The sequence below is a fragment of the Polyodon spathula genome, chromosome 30 (genome assembly GCF_017654505.1).
Source record: "Polyodon spathula isolate WHYD16114869_AA chromosome 30, ASM1765450v1, whole genome shotgun sequence".
Taxonomy (NCBI): domain Eukaryota; kingdom Metazoa; phylum Chordata; class Actinopteri; order Acipenseriformes; family Polyodontidae; genus Polyodon; species Polyodon spathula.
Window position 1 is genome coordinate 1,027,919 of NC_054563.1, and position 19,751 is coordinate 1,047,669.

The 19,751-nt window shown below is 42.0% G+C and overlaps 1 protein-coding gene across 4 annotated transcripts in view; it reads right to left on the reverse strand.

The window, feature by feature from the left end:
* Positions 1–19,751, reverse strand: part of LOC121302756 (phospholipid-transporting ATPase IB-like) — a 46,246-nt gene that overhangs the window by 14,365 nt on the left and 12,130 nt on the right. For 3 of the 4 annotated variants that reach the window (XM_041232921.1, XM_041232923.1, XM_041232922.1), the window contains 10 exons: positions 17,069–17,213; positions 8,170–8,269; positions 6,881–6,979; positions 6,400–6,445; positions 6,220–6,260; positions 4,659–4,732; positions 2,600–2,669; positions 1,421–1,548; positions 873–984; positions 112–277 (listed from right to left, as the gene is read on the reverse strand). In XM_041232921.1, coding sequence (XP_041088855.1) covers positions 112–277; positions 873–984; positions 1,421–1,548; positions 2,600–2,669; positions 4,659–4,732; positions 6,220–6,260; positions 6,400–6,445; positions 6,881–6,979; positions 8,170–8,269; positions 17,069–17,213 — 981 coding nt within the window. The remainder of the gene's footprint in view (positions 1–111; positions 278–872; positions 985–1,420; positions 1,549–2,599; positions 2,670–4,658; positions 4,733–6,219; positions 6,261–6,399; positions 6,446–6,880; positions 6,980–8,169; positions 8,270–17,068; positions 17,214–19,751) is intronic. The other variant, XM_041232924.1, reaches the window with a different exon arrangement.

The following is a 19,751-nucleotide window of genomic DNA, read 5'->3' on the forward strand; positions in this document are numbered from 1 at the left end:
TCACATGCACAGCCAATCCCAACTCCAGCAGAACTGGGGCACTCTGCTGTGCCTGTGCACCCTGCTGTCTATCCAGAGACTGTGAGGCAGTTCTGAGCGTGGAGCCCTCACCAGATCTGAAGAGGTACCAGTCCTCCTCGGTGTGCTCCTTGTTCCAGAGGGCAGCCCCCACAGCGCTGACCAGCGCCATGACCAGCAGGATGCAGAACAGCACCAGGATCTGCATGTTGGTCACTCTCTCCACGTTCGAGCGCTTCAGGGGAGCCTTCGTGGAGTTCTGTTGGAATGATGGACAGTGGGGTCGGTTCCTGATCACAGGTTATAAAGACACACCATCTTCATGCTCAACTGCATTTTCAGGGTACAGTAAAAGTGTGACCCAGTTAATGAACAGGGACTGTCTGGGGGGTGGAAAGGAGTCATTTGGCTACAATCGAATACAATGAATATCATGCCCTCTTTACAGGGCCTCAATGTTATGATGGTATGTTTTCCCTGACAGATACCATACTGTGCCACACTTTACCAATTTCATTTACACAATGTCCTTCATGTGCAAGCATCCCATGGAGCTTTAAAACAAACAACAAGAAGCCAAAAGGGCTCTGAACTGCTAGTGAAAGACCAAATCAAAGAGATATCTTCTATATAAAATACTGACCGACTCAGCGTTGCAGATAGAATCTGGAAGTGAGTTCCAAAGTGAAGAACTTGAAAACTGAAAGTCCTTAACCCTAACCCTAACCACAGCAAATAAAAAAAAAGCTAATCAAACTGTCAAAAAGCCTTCTGTGCAGTTCTTTTAGCCTGTCAAATAGAGCACTGGACCAGAATTCTGCCTGACTGCTGATTGTCTTGGAAAGGTGGCTTACCTGCATGAGCTTGGTGTCGTGTCCAGTGTAAACTACAATTCCCACAACCCACTGGGTGTTCCTCAGCTGGGCTCCTCGCAGTAGAACCAGGTCTGGGCCCAGTGGTGCAGGACTGGAAGTAGACCACACACAGAAACACAACCAGGCTTCTCAGGATTTATTTTATTGAGTCATCACCAAAAATGCAGCAGATGTCAAGTGAAACGTGCACTACTACTGCAAGCTGCCTGTTTAAATGAAGCCAGCGTGGAGGGTACAGTCCTGTTGTTTAAATGAAGCCAGCGTGGGGGGTACAGTCCTGTTGAAATGCCATTCCTTGCAACATTAACAAGTTAACATCCCCAGCTTAACATGCAGTCAGTTAGCATTCAGAGCATTCTTAGTTGAAGTTAAAATGGGATTAAAAACTTAAAACAGCATTCAACTATGCGTCACTGTAACCTCAGACACAACCCGAGAAACTTCCCTTGACATAAAAAAGAATCAAAGAGCCTGCGCCATGCAAGCTACCAAGACAAGGCATTGTGTTACAGCACGCTGTACTGCACCTGTAATTATCCAGACGCAGAGTTCCAGTAAAGTCATACAGATGCCCGTTGGGCCCTTCACATTCCAGCTTCCCTGTGACCGCCATCAGATCTTCCTGGGATTGGAAGCTGGCAGTCAGAGATAAGCCCTGCAGAAGGGAACACATCCATACATCACTGTGTGTTTGTGTGACAGGTTATCACAGGCATTTCTAGCCTGCCATGGTTTTCCTTGTTTTTTTAACACACTCTGCTATGCTGGTCTCTACAATGTTTGCCTGTGTTGCACTGTGGTTTCACTACACTTTATTACACTTTACTGTGGGACCCTTTAAAAGAGAAGTCACAGAGACCCTGCTGCTTTCCCATGAATGTTGCACAATAGCAGCACGCAGCCTGCTGTATCCAGGTTGAACACATGCATTTGCAGATGCTGCAGACAAGGGTATTTTGACATTGTGTGGCCGGTCTGCAGTGTACAGTATGCAACACGGTGCAGGCTCCCACACTCTCTGATAGGGAACGTGTGAGAACGTCTCTATGCGATACTACTGAGAGGCAAATATATAGAGATATATTCCCCCTTATATCAATACATGTTTGGGTTTAGTCCAAGTTGGATTGCAAGCTACAGTTGTGTGCAAATGTATTAGAACACTCCATTTTTCTGTAGTTTTGACTTGCAGTGCAAATGAAATGAAACTACTGGAACTAAAAATCTTGGAAAATTGTCAAAATAGGCAAATTAGCGATTGTCTCATTTAATTGGTGACTTTAATAGGCCACACGTGCAATTCATTTAAAATAGTAAGAGAAAAGGAACACACAGCCACACATGGTAAAATACATGACACTTTAGAAGTTGTTTAAGATGCCTAATTAAAGCACAAAGTGGTCTAACATTTTCACACGAGTGCCTACTGTTTCTACATCACTGATTACTGAGCGGAAATTGTAATTCTTCCCCCCAGAGGTTTTCATGCAGGTAGGTATATAAAGGATATAAAAGAGAAGTCTTGAGGTGTTCTAATACATTTGCATACCACTGCATACACAGATACGAAGCTGTAACCTAACCCTTTATATAACCCCTATTTTGCTCCAGCAGCTACTTTCTGAGCCAGGTATTGGTGCTGATCCAGTCCAGCAATGCTTTGCTCAGCAGCTCTGATCCCTGCCCCGGTGGGGCGGGTTGCTTACCTGTCGTATTTTAAGATTGGTCTCCCCGTCCAGGTTGGATGTCTCTATGTAGCACATTGCCTGGGGCTCGCTGTGAAGCAACAAAGCCACATGAGATCACTGGGAAGGCCTTGCACTCGGCCCACCACAAAACACTGTTTAATATTGCAGAGTCAACGCCATGTTTCAACACATACCCACCACTACCTGAAACCATTCACTGAGCAGGGCATCAATTCTGCACTACTAGGGGCAATAACAATAATAATAATAATAATAATAATAATAATAATAATAATAATAACAATAATAATAACAATAACAAATAATAATAATAATAAATATAATAATAATAAATAATAATAATAATAACAATAATAATAATAATAATAATAATAATAATAATAATAATAATAATAATAATAATAATAATAATAATAATAGGATTATTGTTATCGCTGCTGTGCTGTAGATTTTAATTACATATTAGTCAATGTATTTTACAGTTCTTATCTCCTGATAAAAATGCAGTCATAAGACTCTGGTCAGTGGGGAGCTAATCCTGCACAAAGCCCAGTTTAACAGGAGGCCCCACTGCTCCCTGAGAAGGATGATGTCACTAATCTTCCTCAAGGTGCTCTTTCCTCATAATCTTGTGCCCTCACTGCAGCTCAGCGCATGAGAATCCACCCAGTGCCGTTCCCTCTGGGGAGGGACACTGCCAGACCCCTCACACATTGTGCTATATCCTCACTGCTATATACTGCTTGTCATTATTCAGAGTTCTGAGCTCTGTGTTAACCCTTTCAGTCCTGGCGGGACCTCAAGGCAAACTGAGATCACTACTGAAGACCAGGTCCTGAATTAGGTCAAACCACCTTCACACAGACTAATCAAACTAAAATGAAGAAAAGCAAAACTACTTAGAATGATTTTAAACGCCATTAAACATTCAAATATCATTAAAAAAATAAGAAGAAAATAAATTTTGAAGCTCACTGAAGGATCCACAAATGGCTCAAGCTGACAATAAAAATCATGTCACAAGAAGAACAGCGTTATTTCTAGTGGTAAGACACACTGGTGTACCTGTGGCTCAGGTGCACTTGTGGTTTTGCACATGTAATGCAATCAGAAAGCAGAGGTTACTCCACAGGCAAAACATTTTGGGAAGCACACTTTGAAACATGCTTGTATTCCAGTTGGTTTTAAATAGTGGAAATGAACAATGTGGGCAGACCTCTTACTGTCGTAAGTCCCTAGGGCCATGGGTATCTCCAGCTAACCCTCCCTTGCTGCTCCCTACAGTTCAATCAGCTGATCACAAAGTCACTACAGGGATTAAAGTGTTTAATAATTTAAACCTACCTGTTCTGCAAACAGAGGTTTGGGTTTCGGCTGTACAGTGCGTGTTGAAACATGGAGAGCACGCTGGGTATTTTGTAAAACATGCAGAAGCTGGGCTGGTGCCCACACTAGTGGTTTAACATGCGGTGGGCTGTAAACCCCAATTAGGAGATGCCAGCCAGTCATGCGTCATTTTAGAATAAATTAAAAACGCAATCACTTTTAATTCAATGCAGAAGAAAAAGTCCTGTAGTAAGATTTCTGTAACTGTAACTGCAATATTCACTGTTATAGTGCAGTCTCAGCGAATGCTCTTGTATTGTTGCCACCAGCAGTGTTAACCCAATGCCCATGAAACACCAAGCAACTTTCAGGTATTTTCAAGCAATTTTTATCAAGTTGTTTGAATCCAAACTTTTTTTTAGCAACGCTAATTAACTCTTTACATGGGAAAATTGCTTGAAATGCTGTCTGAAAAAGCTGCAAGACAGATGCCCTGAGTTTCACAGACTTATTGAGACCCAGCAGGCGAATGACAGCGGAGACCAGCCGTGACATCATGATTTGAACGATCCTGAACCCCAGTGCAATAGATGGGTACAGCAATGGAGGTTTACAGCAATGCAACATGATTAGTTCAACACCACAAAACAGCAAGATAAAGCACAGTGCTGGCTGCAGCCTCCCAGTCCGGAAAGGGAAATACACGCAGTCACACGGAATAATATCTGACCTGGAGGATACAATGACCATGTCAGCCGGAAGATGCTGCCCATTGGTGACCTTCACAAAGTCTCCTACTGCCACCTAGTGACGGAGGGGCAGCAATGCGGTGGCATGGAAAAGACAGAAGAAAGAAAAGAATGCAAAACAGAGTTATGAAGCATCCACAGGCGCCTGCCTATTAGTTACAGCAACAGAGAGAAAGGTGCTTGTTAATGAACAGACAGCATTGCACAAAAACAGATAGCTATTTGTTGCAAAAAATACACATTTCTTAAAATACAGGCAAGTGCTTTTTACTGTGAACAATTTGCTAAAAACCCAACACAGGTTTCTAAAAGTGGGTACTTAAAGATACAATTTTCTGCTTTCAAAAACCTCACAGAACACTAAACAGAATACTGTAACCTGAGTACACTGCAAATATCGTATATAATATCTGACCTATACTGTATATAACACATAGAAATGATCCCAAAATGTGTTAAAAGCATGTGCGTTACATTCTAAGAATTGCAGTACGCTCTGTCCTGCGGGGGGGGGGGGGGGGGGGGGGGGGGGTCAAAACTTTATTTGCCAGCTTTCATTTGGCAAGTATGAACAGGTCTTTTTTTTATCTGTATCACTAAACAATACATATTTCAGGGCTAATCTTTAAGCTTAAAATGCTGGGAGTCAGTGATGAGGAGAATGGAAAAGATCTACATTGCACGCAGAGCAGACTAATCAGGAGCACTAATCAGAGGACAGAAAGCAGAATGCCCACCCATGATTACAGACACACACGTCAATATACTCGCTCTCATATGCTTTGACATGTGGAGTGTGGCTACTAGAAGGGCGGTCAAGAAAAACAATTGCATTGCGACTCGACTCTACTTAACAGAAAGAACTGCTTCAGGCTGATAGAGCAGCGACACAGTCCTCTTAATTCAAGAGTGAGAAGCTGAACCTGCCTGGAGAAAGCTAGCACAAATGAAATTCAGTAGAGCAAGGCGAACAACACAGACCAGGCAATCTGGAGACATTCCTACTCATTGCAATCCTTGTCCTCATGTCTACAGTAACGCTACACTGACGTACACGCCTTTCCAAATTGAATAAGAAATTATATGGAAAACCACAACAAAACAGACGGGAAGCAGCACATAATGAAAATATCTCTACACTTTTTTTTTTTTATTATAAATGTACAGCTCTGAATGGTTTTCTATTGGTGTGATTTATACATTATTTTATGATTTATATACCAAGCTGTGCTAGACTAGCAGGCTCAGTCTCTAAGAGACAGCTATATATCATACAGCCACAGTGCCAGACGTACAAGTCATGCAACTGTGCAATTCAATCACATGATGCATTACTTAGCCCGTCCCTGGTGAAACAAAAATAACGGAATTCCCCAAATCCCTTTTCATTTTCCACACACCATGCATGATTTGAATTCTCAGTAAAAGTAACACACCTGTGCCTTTATGCTGCATTGTCTTTCTCTTAATAGCAACAAGTGATTCTTGATTAATGATTAAGAGCCACTTTACCGGAAGAGTTCAAGCTGAAAATCCACATACCTGTTTCCATATCACAGTCTGCCAAACTCCACTTCTTAAAACTGAAACAAAGGAATACATGTGATGTTACATAACCACAGATCAGACAGAGTGTTTGATCGCCAGGTATTTTAATAAGCCCACCACCCAGTTTACAGCACACGCCCCGTATTAACTCATGGGAATGAACGCTCGCATTACCTGTCGTTTTCTTTTTGTTTACTGTGTTGTCTGCCTTGTGTCTTTTCTGTTGTAAAAAGAAATAAAAGAGTGAAACATATGCTGGATTTCATAGAGAATTGTTAGCACTGCTTTCAGCTTTGGCTCTTGTAGTAACAGCAGTGCTGTTTGGAGTGCAGCTCTAGTCATGCAAGCATAGTTTGAATCCTGACAGTGCCAAGTTGTGAATACAACTCAAACTGGACTCATTCAACACTGGACGTTTGTTTAAGTCAACCACAACAACACTCCATGGAAACAGATATATAGAAGACAACCGCCCACTGAATGAGGGGTTAATGTTCCTAAGAGCCTGCACGAGTTAGTCAGACAGATAATGAATGAGCTCTGTAAATCCATGCTTAATTCCTGGAGTCATGAGCAGGTAGTTCTGTGAAAAGGGTTTTGTCTGTATGAGAAGAGCCTGAGTAACTGATGTGTAATGGTAGGAGAGCACACTTACATAGTCTTCTATGATCTCTTTGATCCCAGCCACTGTCAGGATGAACAGGAATGGTACCAAAGTGGTGTACCTTCCTGTAGGAGACACATCTGGGATTTGCTAAAAAAAAAAAATAATTAATAAGTACACACTATCAATAACTAACTAACCTAACTAACACTTGACATGGTATTAATTAAAGGGCAGACTAATGCCTCTTTCCCTGGGGGATTTACTGTCAAGACTAACAACTTGGTACAACCAGGATGCAAACCTGCACTCTCCTGACTGCATGACTCACCAACACACCACAAGGCCGTGTCTTTACCAGGTGAGCCAAACCAACTTTCTATTCAAATTGCAGAGCTGGGATATTGTGCATAGCCCACCTGGTGGCCCATACTGTATTTACTGCAATAGCGCTTTTATTTTTAAAAAGGTTAACATTTCTCTTGAATGGAGGTAATCCTGCTGCATTGCACCTCACAGTCTGCAAGTAGGGCAATCTAATGTAAAACCTCAGCTATAAAGTATTAACAAGGCAGTGTTTAGTGTTAGAACAGGTATACAATACTTCTTTTAGAGGCATACATGCATCAGTAAGCACATACATACAGACTATTGTGTTGCTGTTGTCTACCCATCAGTACCTGAAAGGGATACATTACAGGGTACAATGCCATGAATCTACACAACCCACTGCCAGCTACAGGAGTGAACAATGGTGCTGATGAAGGATCATCCTCTTACTAGCAGGGGAGTGGATGGTTCAGTCTAGTGGCAGGTGAGTGGATGGTTCAGGAAACAGCATACAAGTCCTTTAATCTCTGCACCGCTAGCTCAGGTTCAGGTCACATTACCTGGTGATGGCTACAAAGGGGACCAACTTGAATTCCGATCATTTATAATGTAGTAGATTATGCTGATCACATGTGTAAGGCATGCACTCATGCATGAATGAACACTTCTCACATTCCCCTGGTGGGATAGTAAGATGGTATGAATCCCCTGTTTATTCTTCACTAATTCATACCCTCTGATTCGCCCATCAGCAGATTGTGAGAAGTGTTCATTCATGTATGAATACATGCCTTATACATGTGATCAACATCATGTGTTACAAAGGAACATGGAATGAATGTGGGCAATTAAACCCACCTGAATCCAAAATGAATTCGTTCAAGATGAAGCTCAGAAGATATTCAGGTGTTGTTCATAATTCATAACGAATTTGCAGCCCCTATTTTAAAGTCGTCCCACATAAGCAATGCCCCCCTGGCACGCTGCGTGTCTTTGTTAAGAATCTGTACCTGCATTAAGGCAATGAAGAGGAAGAATGCATTGGCGGCCCTCCTGATTTGCTCATACAGGAATCGAGGAAGGAATGTCAGCACCCCGTACTTGGCTGTACTGTGGAACAGAAACAGAGAGAGATGGATCATGAAACATTTAGATATTATCCTGCTTCAAAAAACTGACTGGAGCACATCAGAAAGAGAGACCAAACTCACTGTGGAAAACCACAGGGGCAGAGAGACCAGACTCACTGTGGAAACCACAGGGACAGAGAGATCAAAGTCACTGTGGAAAACCACAGGGACAGAGAGATCAAAGTCACTGTGGAAAACCACAGGGACAGGCAAAATCACAGGGACAGAGAGACCAAACTCACTGTGGAAACCACAGGGACAGAGAGACCAAAGTCACTGTGGAAAACCACAGGGACAGGCAAAACCACAGGGACAGAGAGACAAAACTCACTGTGGAAAACCACAGGGACAGAGAGACCAAAGTCACTGTGGAAAACCACAGGGACAGAGAGACAAAACTCACCGTGGAAAATCACAGGGACAGAGAGACCAAACTCACTGTGGAAAACCACAGGGACAGAGAGACCAAACTCACTGTGGAAAACCACAGGGACAGATAAAACCACAGGGACAGAGAGACAAAACCTGATATGAAGCCTCGCTGCGGTTATAGTGAAGGAAATAATCGTAACACTTTACAATGTGTCTCTAATTGTGGTGTATTTGCATAGTGGTTACTTAATAAATATGTGTACTTGCATATAATTCCAATGTTATTATGCATAGTTACAATGTACTGAATGTCTAAATCATTTTGCAGGATATAACCCTAACTCTTTCCTGATTCAACAGTGTACTTACATATATCCTGCAAAAAGATTGCCACATTAAGTACAGTGCATAATAACACTGCAATTATGTGTAGGTACACATGCATTTACTAAGTAACTACTATGCAAATACATTGCAATTAGAGACACTGCATGTAAAGTGTTACACTGTCGTGCACACCTTTCCAGTACCTCGCCTGTGCAGTTGTGAAAGAACCATGTGTTGTGGCAAACATCTGAACTAAATAAAGGAAGCTCTCTGTCTCTATTACTGTACTATGTTAAAGAAAGTTCTTTCAGGTCATTTCGTCTCAGGTCAGTTCACCTCAGCAGCGTCTCCAGGGTCAAACCTTGATCCTTTGAGGTCAGGACACAGTGGTGACTTGATAAAAGCATTACAGTGGCTGCAGAGCTGGTCAATCATTAGAGGAAGCCTTCTGTCCGGTCAATAACCAACCAGCTGCTTCCCCTAACACCTGTGACATGCTTTGACCCTGCTGACACTGTTGAAGTGAATTGAACTAGCAAGTATAAGAGAATAAAAGAAAGCATGGCTTGCGAACATTATGTACCAGATTTCACTTAAAGGTGCATATAGGAGACCTGCATAGAGACTGGAAGAGCAGGACAGGCAGAAATTATTTCAATAGCTACAGTATCAGCCCTTTAAATAAATCGACAAGAACGAAACATAGAAAGACTGAAAACAACATTAAAGATAAAGGCAAAATCTAACAGCGAAGCAAATAATAATCAAACCAATCAGGCAATCAATCAATACGTGCTTTTCATAGAACTGCCGAGCCAGCCAACATCAAACCAATCAGGCAATCAATCAATCAATACGTACTTTTCATAGAACTGCCGAGTCAGCCAATAATCCTACGAATCAGGCAATCAATCAGTACGTGCTTTTCTTAGAACTGTCGAGCCAGCCTTGAAATACGTATGTACAACGCACACTCTTAACCAGAAATAAACAATCTGAGATGAGGCTTGTTTTCTCACACGGGAGGGATCAGGTTACAGATGTCAAACATGTTCTTTCCCCTCACTGCAGTCAGGTGTGATCCAGCTCTTACAAAGCAGGACACAGTCTTCCTTGCCATGGTGATTTGACCTGCCACGCTGCTCTACTGTGTATTTAAACCGCAGCTTAAGATGGAATTTACTGTGCATCCACAGCATTTGTTTGAACTTTTTTTTTCAAAGTTTGCTATGATTCTGACTGCTTCTCACTGCAATAATTTCAAAAGTTGTGTGTGTTTTTTTTTTTTACTTCTTGACATAGTCTGTGCTACAGTAAGGCACTTGATTTCAGAAGCAGCTCTTCAGTTCTATTGTGAGCCATCGACACGTGTAATACAGGCTGGACCAATCTAAGTGTCTTTATATTAGTAAGCTTTAGCGCCATCTAGAGTACACCTGCCGTGGATCAAGTTTCCCTTTGTATTGCTGGTAGCAGAGAGGGCAGTAGGTGTTAACTAGATGGTGTTGGCACTTATTAACATGAAGATGCTTGATTTAGCCTGTGTTATTTGACTATGTCTGTGGCTGGCAACTAAAGAACAGATTCTCAGGTCAAAGCACCTTAGCACAAACTTACAAAAAAAAAAAAAGAAAATGGTCTTTGTGTGATTGCAACAAGAACCACTCTGAATGATGGATTTTATTATAGCAAGGTTTGGGGACAGTTAAAAAATAAAGACATATGCCATTTGAAGGCATTTAAAGATGCTAAATGTGCACATCAGGATATTCTTAAGGTGACAGGTCTACAGCATCAGACAAAGCAAAGAGACCACGCCCTGCCAACTGCATAATAAAAACAATATTCCACAGGAGTAAAAAGGACGGCTGATAAACTTGTTCCATTATCCAGCAGGAAGAACTGTTTGCTCCTTGCAGAACTGATTGCTTTCATACAGAGCACACTGAAGAAGCAATGCACAGCATCTGTAATGCAATTGTATTAGGGAGAAAAAAAAGCCTCTTATCCATTTCTCATGTGTCAAAGATCTACCCACTCTTTATCATATTGCATTAAACTGTGATGAAAGAGTATTTTACAGGTAAAAGCTACCTAGCCTCCTGATCAATGGAGGGATTTGAGGTTTGTACTTTCTTTGGTGCACAGCACATATTAAAAAAATAAACAGTGCATATTATTCTGTCATCCACTCATTCCTTACTAATGGTATTGTGGAAAGGACAGGACCATCCTGACTCATTAGGATTGCAGGAGGGTTGCGAAAGCTCATTACAGTCAATGGCTGTCTGTGCTGGTTACCTGCTTACACGACATCTAAGCAACACTCTTCTGCTAGGTATGCATGTCACTTTTTTAAAGTTGGACGGAAAACAGGGTGACTGATGACACTTGGGCCAGGTTTCCATGGGGAACAGCAAAATACAGTAAGCAACACGCCAATCAGATCTGCCAAAACAGCGACATAAATATCAAGCCGCCGAAGCAGTTTATAACAGCAGTGATATCAGCTGTAATCTGTAGAAAATTGCTCACGTGGCTCGGGACACCTAACTGTTGCCATGGTGAATTATCTAGCAGCTAATGACTGATGCATTGGAAATGAATGCTGAGGTCCTTCAAGCCGAACGGGCTTTAGAATCTGAGAATACCTTGATACACACTAAACATTAGTCTTGATCCATGTCAGTACAGATAACTGAGCTTGTGTTGCGTTAAGAAGTGCCCTCACCTCCATCTTGGGAAACACAATTGCTCCCTGAGTCTATTATCAAGAAGGTCCTGTAATGCACCTTGAGCTTACACAAGGACATCCTTCACAAGGTTTTAAAGGGATTTTCAGACTCCACATGTATTCTAAACTGGCCTTGGCATTGCTCGTTTGGCTAATGTACCTGGGGATACAGTTAACAGCAAAACCACACCGACCTCAGCTTCAGTTAATAAACCCTTGAAGTGATCAACTGCTAAACCATCACTATCACATTCTGTCTGAAAGAATGCAAAGCCAATGGCAAAGACACATGGATAGCACGCTTGACAGCTTAAATTCCACACAGGTTCTCGTTTAGAATTTCAACACATTCATTATATTGTGGGCAACAATGCATTCTCTGAAGCCTGAGGCATTAGCGTAAACTGAGTGATTACCGGTAAGAAGCCGGTAAGAAGACTACATTTGCCTGATCTTGACTATTCTGATATTGTTCTTAATTCTGCAGCAGATTATCCCATTAGAAAATCAAACACAGGCTTTACCATAATGTGTGCGTCTTTAACACAGAAAAAAGTGAGGCCTAGGAATCGATGACAATAAAAGGTAGACAAGATTGCATAATGTTTGTCTCTTCAGCAGGAAACATGGGTTAGGGATAGGGAGGGTTAGGGTTAGGGTTGGGGATGGTTAGGGATAGGGATAGGGATAGGGATAGGGATAGGGATAGGGATAGGGTTAAGGTTAGGGTTAGGGTTAGGGTTAGGGTTAGGGTTAAGGTTAGGGATAGAATTAGGTAAAGGGGAAGGGTTAGGGTTAGGGATAGGGTTAGGGTTCAAAAAAGAGTTCAGGAAAATCCATTCTGATAGTTTTAATCTGATCAAATGAAACATGATCTGGAATACAGGGTTAGAATTTAGGGCATAGGGTTAGGGTTAAGGTTAGGGATAGAATTAGGTAAAGGGGAAGGGTTAAGGTTTAAACTTGAAACCAGTTCATTTTTGGAATTCATAACCAAACTTAAAACATTAAAATAAAACAATTAAACCTCATCCCTGATGTTCAGCCGACAACCCTTTTAAACAGGGACTTAAAACAATACAATGAAACAATGCACTTTACCATCAAAAAAGAGATTTCAGAAAATCGAAAATCCATTCTGATAACACCAGTTTTAATCTGATCAAATGAAACATGATCTGAGAATACAGCGCTCTCTAGAATTTAAAAGCTGGCATCTGGTTGTTTTAATAGATGCTCTCTGGTTACAAAGAAACAATGCAGGGGAGTCATTGGGGAACACCTTTATATAAATAAATAAACACACATACAGGAATAGCTGCAGTTATTTTATTACAACACAACACACTTTTCCTTCATCATTAGCCTTGGGATAGGCCAATGGGTTTCATTTTCCAATACAAACTGTTAGGAGTCTTTCCACTTGCTTTATGAAATAAAAGCAGCTGTATTTGTATTAACACAATTCCCTTTAACTGCTCTCAACCTCCAACAACCACACTAACTGAGGAGCTCGCTTGCATACAACAGCACCAGCCTCCACCCACACAGCACACAAGCCAACAGATCACTTTAATACCTGCAACTGAAATTCAACAAGCTTGTGTCAAAAGAAAAGAAAGAACAGAGATGTCATGTGCATTGTTCTGTGGCTACGCGGGAATCGTCACTGCTGGTACTGTTCAGGACAGGTGCTGCGGGGTTTAGAGAGGAAGCACTGTACCCCTGCCACTGTATAAACACAACACATGAAACTAGGAGCAAGCTTAGCGTGCAGTCTGACCCGTGACTGGTGGTATAACTAGAGCTGTATAACCAGCAGCAAGCTTAGCGTGCAGTCTGACCCGTGTAACTAGAGCCGTCCACAACGGGAGCAGATAGATCACTCAAATCATAGATGACTTTCATTGACTGCTGACCATGACTGAATTCAAAGTCAAGGGATCTAAGGCTATCCTGTCTCCTGTTCAATAAACCAGCGTCTTCAGGCGCCCCAGCTAACTCTAATTAGGTAAGCGTAGAAAGGCTTCAAATTGGCCAACTGGCAACCTCAAGCTTAAAAAAGCTAGAACAATCTGCCAGCATCCTGAATGCAAGAGGGTGCTCTACACTAGCACAGGGCTAACACATGTTCAGTTCTTACCCTTTCCACTTGTCTCTGTATCCTACCTTCCAATCAGGCCCCCTTGCTTAACACTCAGTCACGTCTGCCCATGCGTGGGGAACAGCTGCACACTTTCATTAAATATTGATTGATTTTCCCGGAAAAAGAAAAGCCCACTTTCCGAACCTCCTCTGGGAATAGAACTCAAAGCATCTTTGAAAAACGATCAAGACACAAAGCAGAGGCACCGGGACTGACACAAGCTCGCAATGAATAGCAGAGAATCTGCACAGCAATCGGCCTGCGCTCTTTTTACCACTAGTAGTGCAGAGGATGTATCAGTGCTTTCTCTAGCTGCAGTCAGCACTGATTGATATACATAAAAGAGAGTTTTTACTCAAAAGAGCCAACTTCACAACATTTCGGTGTGTTTAACATGCCTTTGTCGAGGAAAAGTGTTTGAAAACACACCGTGCAGGTACTTGTAGGTTTTTGATACAATGGTAACCACCGAACAGTCACGTATTTCTATTATAATGTGCTTGTGATGTCATTGACTACATGGTTAACAATGTAACAATCGACTATTCCTTTCTATTTAAACCTTCAGTTTATATATAATGACAGCTGATTTTAGCTAGAGACAGTTCTGACACGTCTTATATATTATGACACTGATAAGAAGACATACATTTCTGTATTGCAGTGGATCCATGAAATTTATTGCCATGCTATCAGACTTGGAAACTTACCATGCTTCCTATGGAACCCGTCCAGAAACGAATAACCTCCTTAGGTAAGGAGATAGATCTCTCCTCTGGAAGCTATTTAGTCATTGTTCAGGACCTGTAGTTGATATGAAACTGCGCTGGGGGCAATAATCGATGGGTTTTTATGGCCACATAAGTGCAATAAATACAGAGGGTGCATGAAAAGGCGCTGATCTACTTTGCTGAAACAAAATATTTTTATTCCAACGCTGTTTGTCAATGACCTCTTAAGAATGCTTTATTACCTTGGAATTGATCTGAAAACAACGCTCAGTGTCACCTCCAATGTTGCACTGCTGTGCCTCCCACAGGTCTGCACAGAAACGAAGGGAGAGAGCCCGGGCTGCAGAATGTTCCAAGGACTTGGTCGGGAGCCAGAGAGCATTCCCATATTTACTTTAGATTCCCCTCGATACTGTGTTTTAAAAACCAAATAAAGATAACGGTTCCTACCACTCAGAATAGCGGTCAATGACACTGTAAAAGGATCGTCTATTGCACGACCCTAATACGTTTCAATTCTATAATCGGGGCTTCTGATTTTCAGTGTTGTACTCCGGATGCCTGTTAATCCATTCGTGTCTCTCAATCACAACTGAGAAACGTGTTCATAGTCACACTGACTTCATTTCCCAGGTTCTGGAATACATTGCTATCAGCTAATGGTTTTAAGTCTCAATTCAAAACTCGATTTTATAGTTTAGCTTTCTTTCTTTTTTTTTTAAATGAACTTTTAAACTGGGTTTTAAAAACTCTGCAGTTCTTTATTTTTTGCAATGATATTTTAAATAATAAAATGTAAAAATAATACTTTGGCATTATATTATACCAAACTGATTTCACTGTTTTTTTCTTACTTTGTTTTTGCTCTGTATTTTATTTGTGAGTCTTTGAGATACGTTTCGTATGAAAGGCACTATTATAAACGTGATTTGATTTGACTAATGATCACTATGAATGGTCCTCCTAACATAGTTACAATGTAAAGCAGTACCCCAAACATTTCAAACCTGATGCACTATTACACACGATTTGAATAACCTGCCCATTCCCTAGTAAAGGCAGAGTGCAAATAAGAGACACAGCTTTGGAAAATGCAGTCAACAGACACAAAGGAATGCATACTACAGTGCTGTACACTGCATCAATAAAGAAAGCACGGCACTTTCTCTCTGTGCCATGTAATGTACGACTCAGTAAACCTCAGTAAAGGCTATTTACCTTAGCATTGCCAGCAGTGGCAACACAATCCATTTGGAACAAATACTGCCCTGTGGTTTGGATAAGGTAATGTGACACAAAAGGGCTGACATGGTGCCCTGGTACTGCCTGTCTGCACTGGCTCATAGCACTGTGCTATCCCTTGAATGCAATATTATAACAGTGTTACCGCAGTAGTAATAGGAGTGCCGAGTCCCAGTGATTGAAGTGAGGACTGCACAGAAAAGCCAGGCACACTTGTATGAGCAGCTACACACCTGAGCACTGCCTCCATGTGCACTACCTTGCTCACACCACAGGGGGCAGTCTCGTACCGACTCTTTTTTCCATGCTGCTCCTACCTCGAACACATATTCATACTTTTTAAAATAATCAGATTTTACTCCAATATCTGAACAGGGGTGTAACAGTTCCACCTTAGACAGATACTTAGGCTGTGTTGAAATGTGGCATATTAGAAAAGTTGTTTGCAAGCACCCTCAGATACACAGTGATTTTATTAACTACTGCACCTGTAACCGGGCGGAGGCTGGGCGCAAATCGGCGACCCCACACACCACAAGCAAACGTCTTAACCGCTATGCAAAAGAGCTGGGCTCGTCTGCATTCGTGGGTCTGGAGCTTCTAACCTCCTCTCATCTCACTGACAAGACAGAATCTGTAACGGCACTGCATCACACAGCACTGCCTGTTACATACACACTAAACACAGGACTGGGCCAGCCCCTCGGTCCCTCGCAGCAAATGCATGCAATTCCACTGTAAGTGGCGCTGGACTGCACAGCTCCACTGAATGCTTTAGGATATACTGCACACTCATACTCTGAGGGGCAGCACTGAAGTAATAAAACAGGGTTAAATAAATATCTTAAACAAACATGCAGTTCCCACTGTCTGCAGCCCTGTGTGTGCTTAATGAGCCACCCCACTGCCTAACACTTCAAACCCACGCAAAACACAGGAAGAGCTGTATTTCAATAACCATGTGCAGCTGCCTGAAGCAATGCTTTTTTTTATTATTGTTGATGGTTATATGCTCCATTATGCATTTACCATATTTGTATGGTTTGCCTTTTACATAATTTTTTAATGTGCTTTACCACACCGTGCTTTATGACACTTTGCTATGCTTTTACAGGGTGGAACTTTTTAAAAGGCATAATTTACTCCGCTCCCCCATTTAATAAGCGTACAGCACCCGTCACCGCGACACCATCCCTGCTCGCAGCAGGCTCTGTCTCTTCTGCTTACCTGACATGGTTATCACAGAACTTGCTCTGCTGGGGTAGATGCAGGTAAATGGTCCGAGCCGCTGCGTCTATGAGGTCTGCTTGCGACGTTGTTCCAGACATTTCATCATCTGCCTTTTCGTACCCCGAGGACGAACAAGCGGGTCCTGTGAAGAAGCGACGAGAGACGATCAGCGGCCGAAACGCAGAACCCCTCTTTCACTCAAACACACCACTGCTGTACAGTAGTAGCAGACGTGATTAGTGTAGATACACAAACTCGTACGCGTTTTACTAGATTACACCCCAGCTTCGGGCTCCCTTGTGGACGTCACCAACCAACTGCAAGCAAGGGTCTCTTCCCGTTAAAATAAAGCAGCGAAATAAATAAAGTCATAAAGCTGCTGAGCGATGTACAACAACCTGCCAAACGCGTTGTTGCGTTAGTGTTTCAGAAAGCAAGAAACGAGCTCCCACGCACTGCTATAGAGCCTGTGTGAAATGCATGAGCGCTATTTGTTTTGTTTTTTGTCAGTCAGGACACACGAAAGCAAGCGGCTGCCGCTCCTAGAACAGAACGCATGGAAGCATCAGCTGAGAATGCCCGACCCGAGCACTTCTATTTGCATCCCCGGTTGTAACGCAATGAATAATGCAAGCCTTCATGAAGCAGGGCTGCTGTAATTTGTGTATAATGTTATGTACCGTGCAAGAGCCGTAGCGGGTAGATGCAAACCGCAGTCTTAAGCCTTGATGTGTAACGGCGGACCAGAACCAAAGATGTGTCTGCAAATTGTCACCTGGCCTTCTTTGTACAGAGACGCATCAGCAGGGATACCCTGTGTTATATACGGGATATTGATGTGCCCTCAACATCACTTACCACCGCACTGCCCACAGAAAGCTAGCCTTCGACCTTTAAAGAGACAGTAGCACTTTATTACATTTTTTCTTTTGTAAAAAAGTCATGCTGTTAATGGAGTTATATGTAAAAATAATAACACATAAATAAAAAAAGACTATGAGTTACTTGTGTTTGTACTGCCCCCTGTATTAGCATTGCATGATGTTTGCCATTGTTCTTGACGGCTCGTATTGCAATCAAGTATGATGTGTTTGTTTTTGTTGGAAGAGATACAGTTGTGTACTGCCAGCAACACAAAAAGAAAAAATACCTGATGGATGGTTCACACCATGAATGATTAAGAGCTGAGTACCAGGGTCTCACATGAATAATGAAGAAATGAAACCGCAACAATGTGTCACAATGGTTTGAATTACTTGGAGGTGTCCAGTATTTAAAGTAACAACGCTGAGTTGTTAAGGATACCCGGTGCTCATGGTAAATCTTCTATCACTTCAAAAACTAGTAATACCTGTTAACTAGGTGGCACTGTACCTTTAAACAAGTAATAAAGATATATATATATATATAAGCACAGATTGTAACTCTACAGCAATAAGATGGAAAAAAAACAAGGCTTAGACCGAATCAGACTACCATTGTCTCAACATTTCTATTGCCAAGAATGAAAAAATCTCCCCAGAGTAATCATTTCATTAAATACAGAAGCACGTCAACTAACTGTATCTAGTTTTGCTACATTACATTACAGTTTTTATTGTTTCCCTATTCACAAAAACACCAGGAGATTGCAGAGCAAGGTTCAGGCTGGACAGTAAGCACAGGCGCACTGCTGATGAAGCAGTGTGCAGTATGAATCAGACATGCTAGCGGGAGAAGGCGATCGCCAAAGTGAGCTTCTTAACCGCTGTACAGCATGATCGATCAGCCTGGACCAGGGTTTTCTTTAGCTCATAACCCATGGCTTTGTCAGGAACATCCACAATGGTACAGCGTCACACAACACTCCACTTTACATGTGCATTTAAGTAAATAGCAACGAGCTACAGGTTATATAGACAGCTAAACTAAACATAAACCCATATACCACACATGTCACTCTTAACATGACCTGACGCATTGTGAATCCACATGTGCCTAAGGCAAGGGGGGGTCCAAAGTCGGCCCTTCCACTCCTGTTCTTTGATCCAACCTTGTTCTAAAATGTCTAATTTAATCAATCGAACCTCCATCCAGACCCTGAAGCAGAGTAGTTACCTATCTCATTGTACATGTTAAACCTGGAGTGGAATGGCCCTGCAGGACTGTGATTGGACAGCCCTTGCCTAAGGTGTGTGAGCTCCCCTTGCAAAGCTCTGAAACACTACAGGTATTATGAGGTGTTACTGATTAGATGCATGAGAAAAGGACGTGCCAGGCTTCAAGCTGCTTCCACAGATAAACATGCATGACTGTTGAGTCTTGCGTAATAGAAGGGCGCGTGTGTGTGTGCGGGTGGATCAGCTCCGACTTCATTGGCACTGGGATCCAATGGAGTTCAGTCAAAAGATTATCACAAGTGATCAATTTAGTAGAAAAAAACAGCATCCCGGAATTTCAGCGTTATGAATAAACAACCAAAAACACAGTTGACGTTAAAAATAATTAAGAGTGTTCCGCTGTTAGATTGAGAAGATGCACACTGGTTCTAAACGGGTAACAGAAAGAATTAAGAGTGTTCTGCTGTTAGATTGAGAAGATGCACACTGGTTCTAAACGGGTAACAGAAAGAATTAAGAGTGTTCTGCTGTTAGATTGAGAAGATGCACACTGGTTCTAAACGGGTAACAGAAAGAATTAA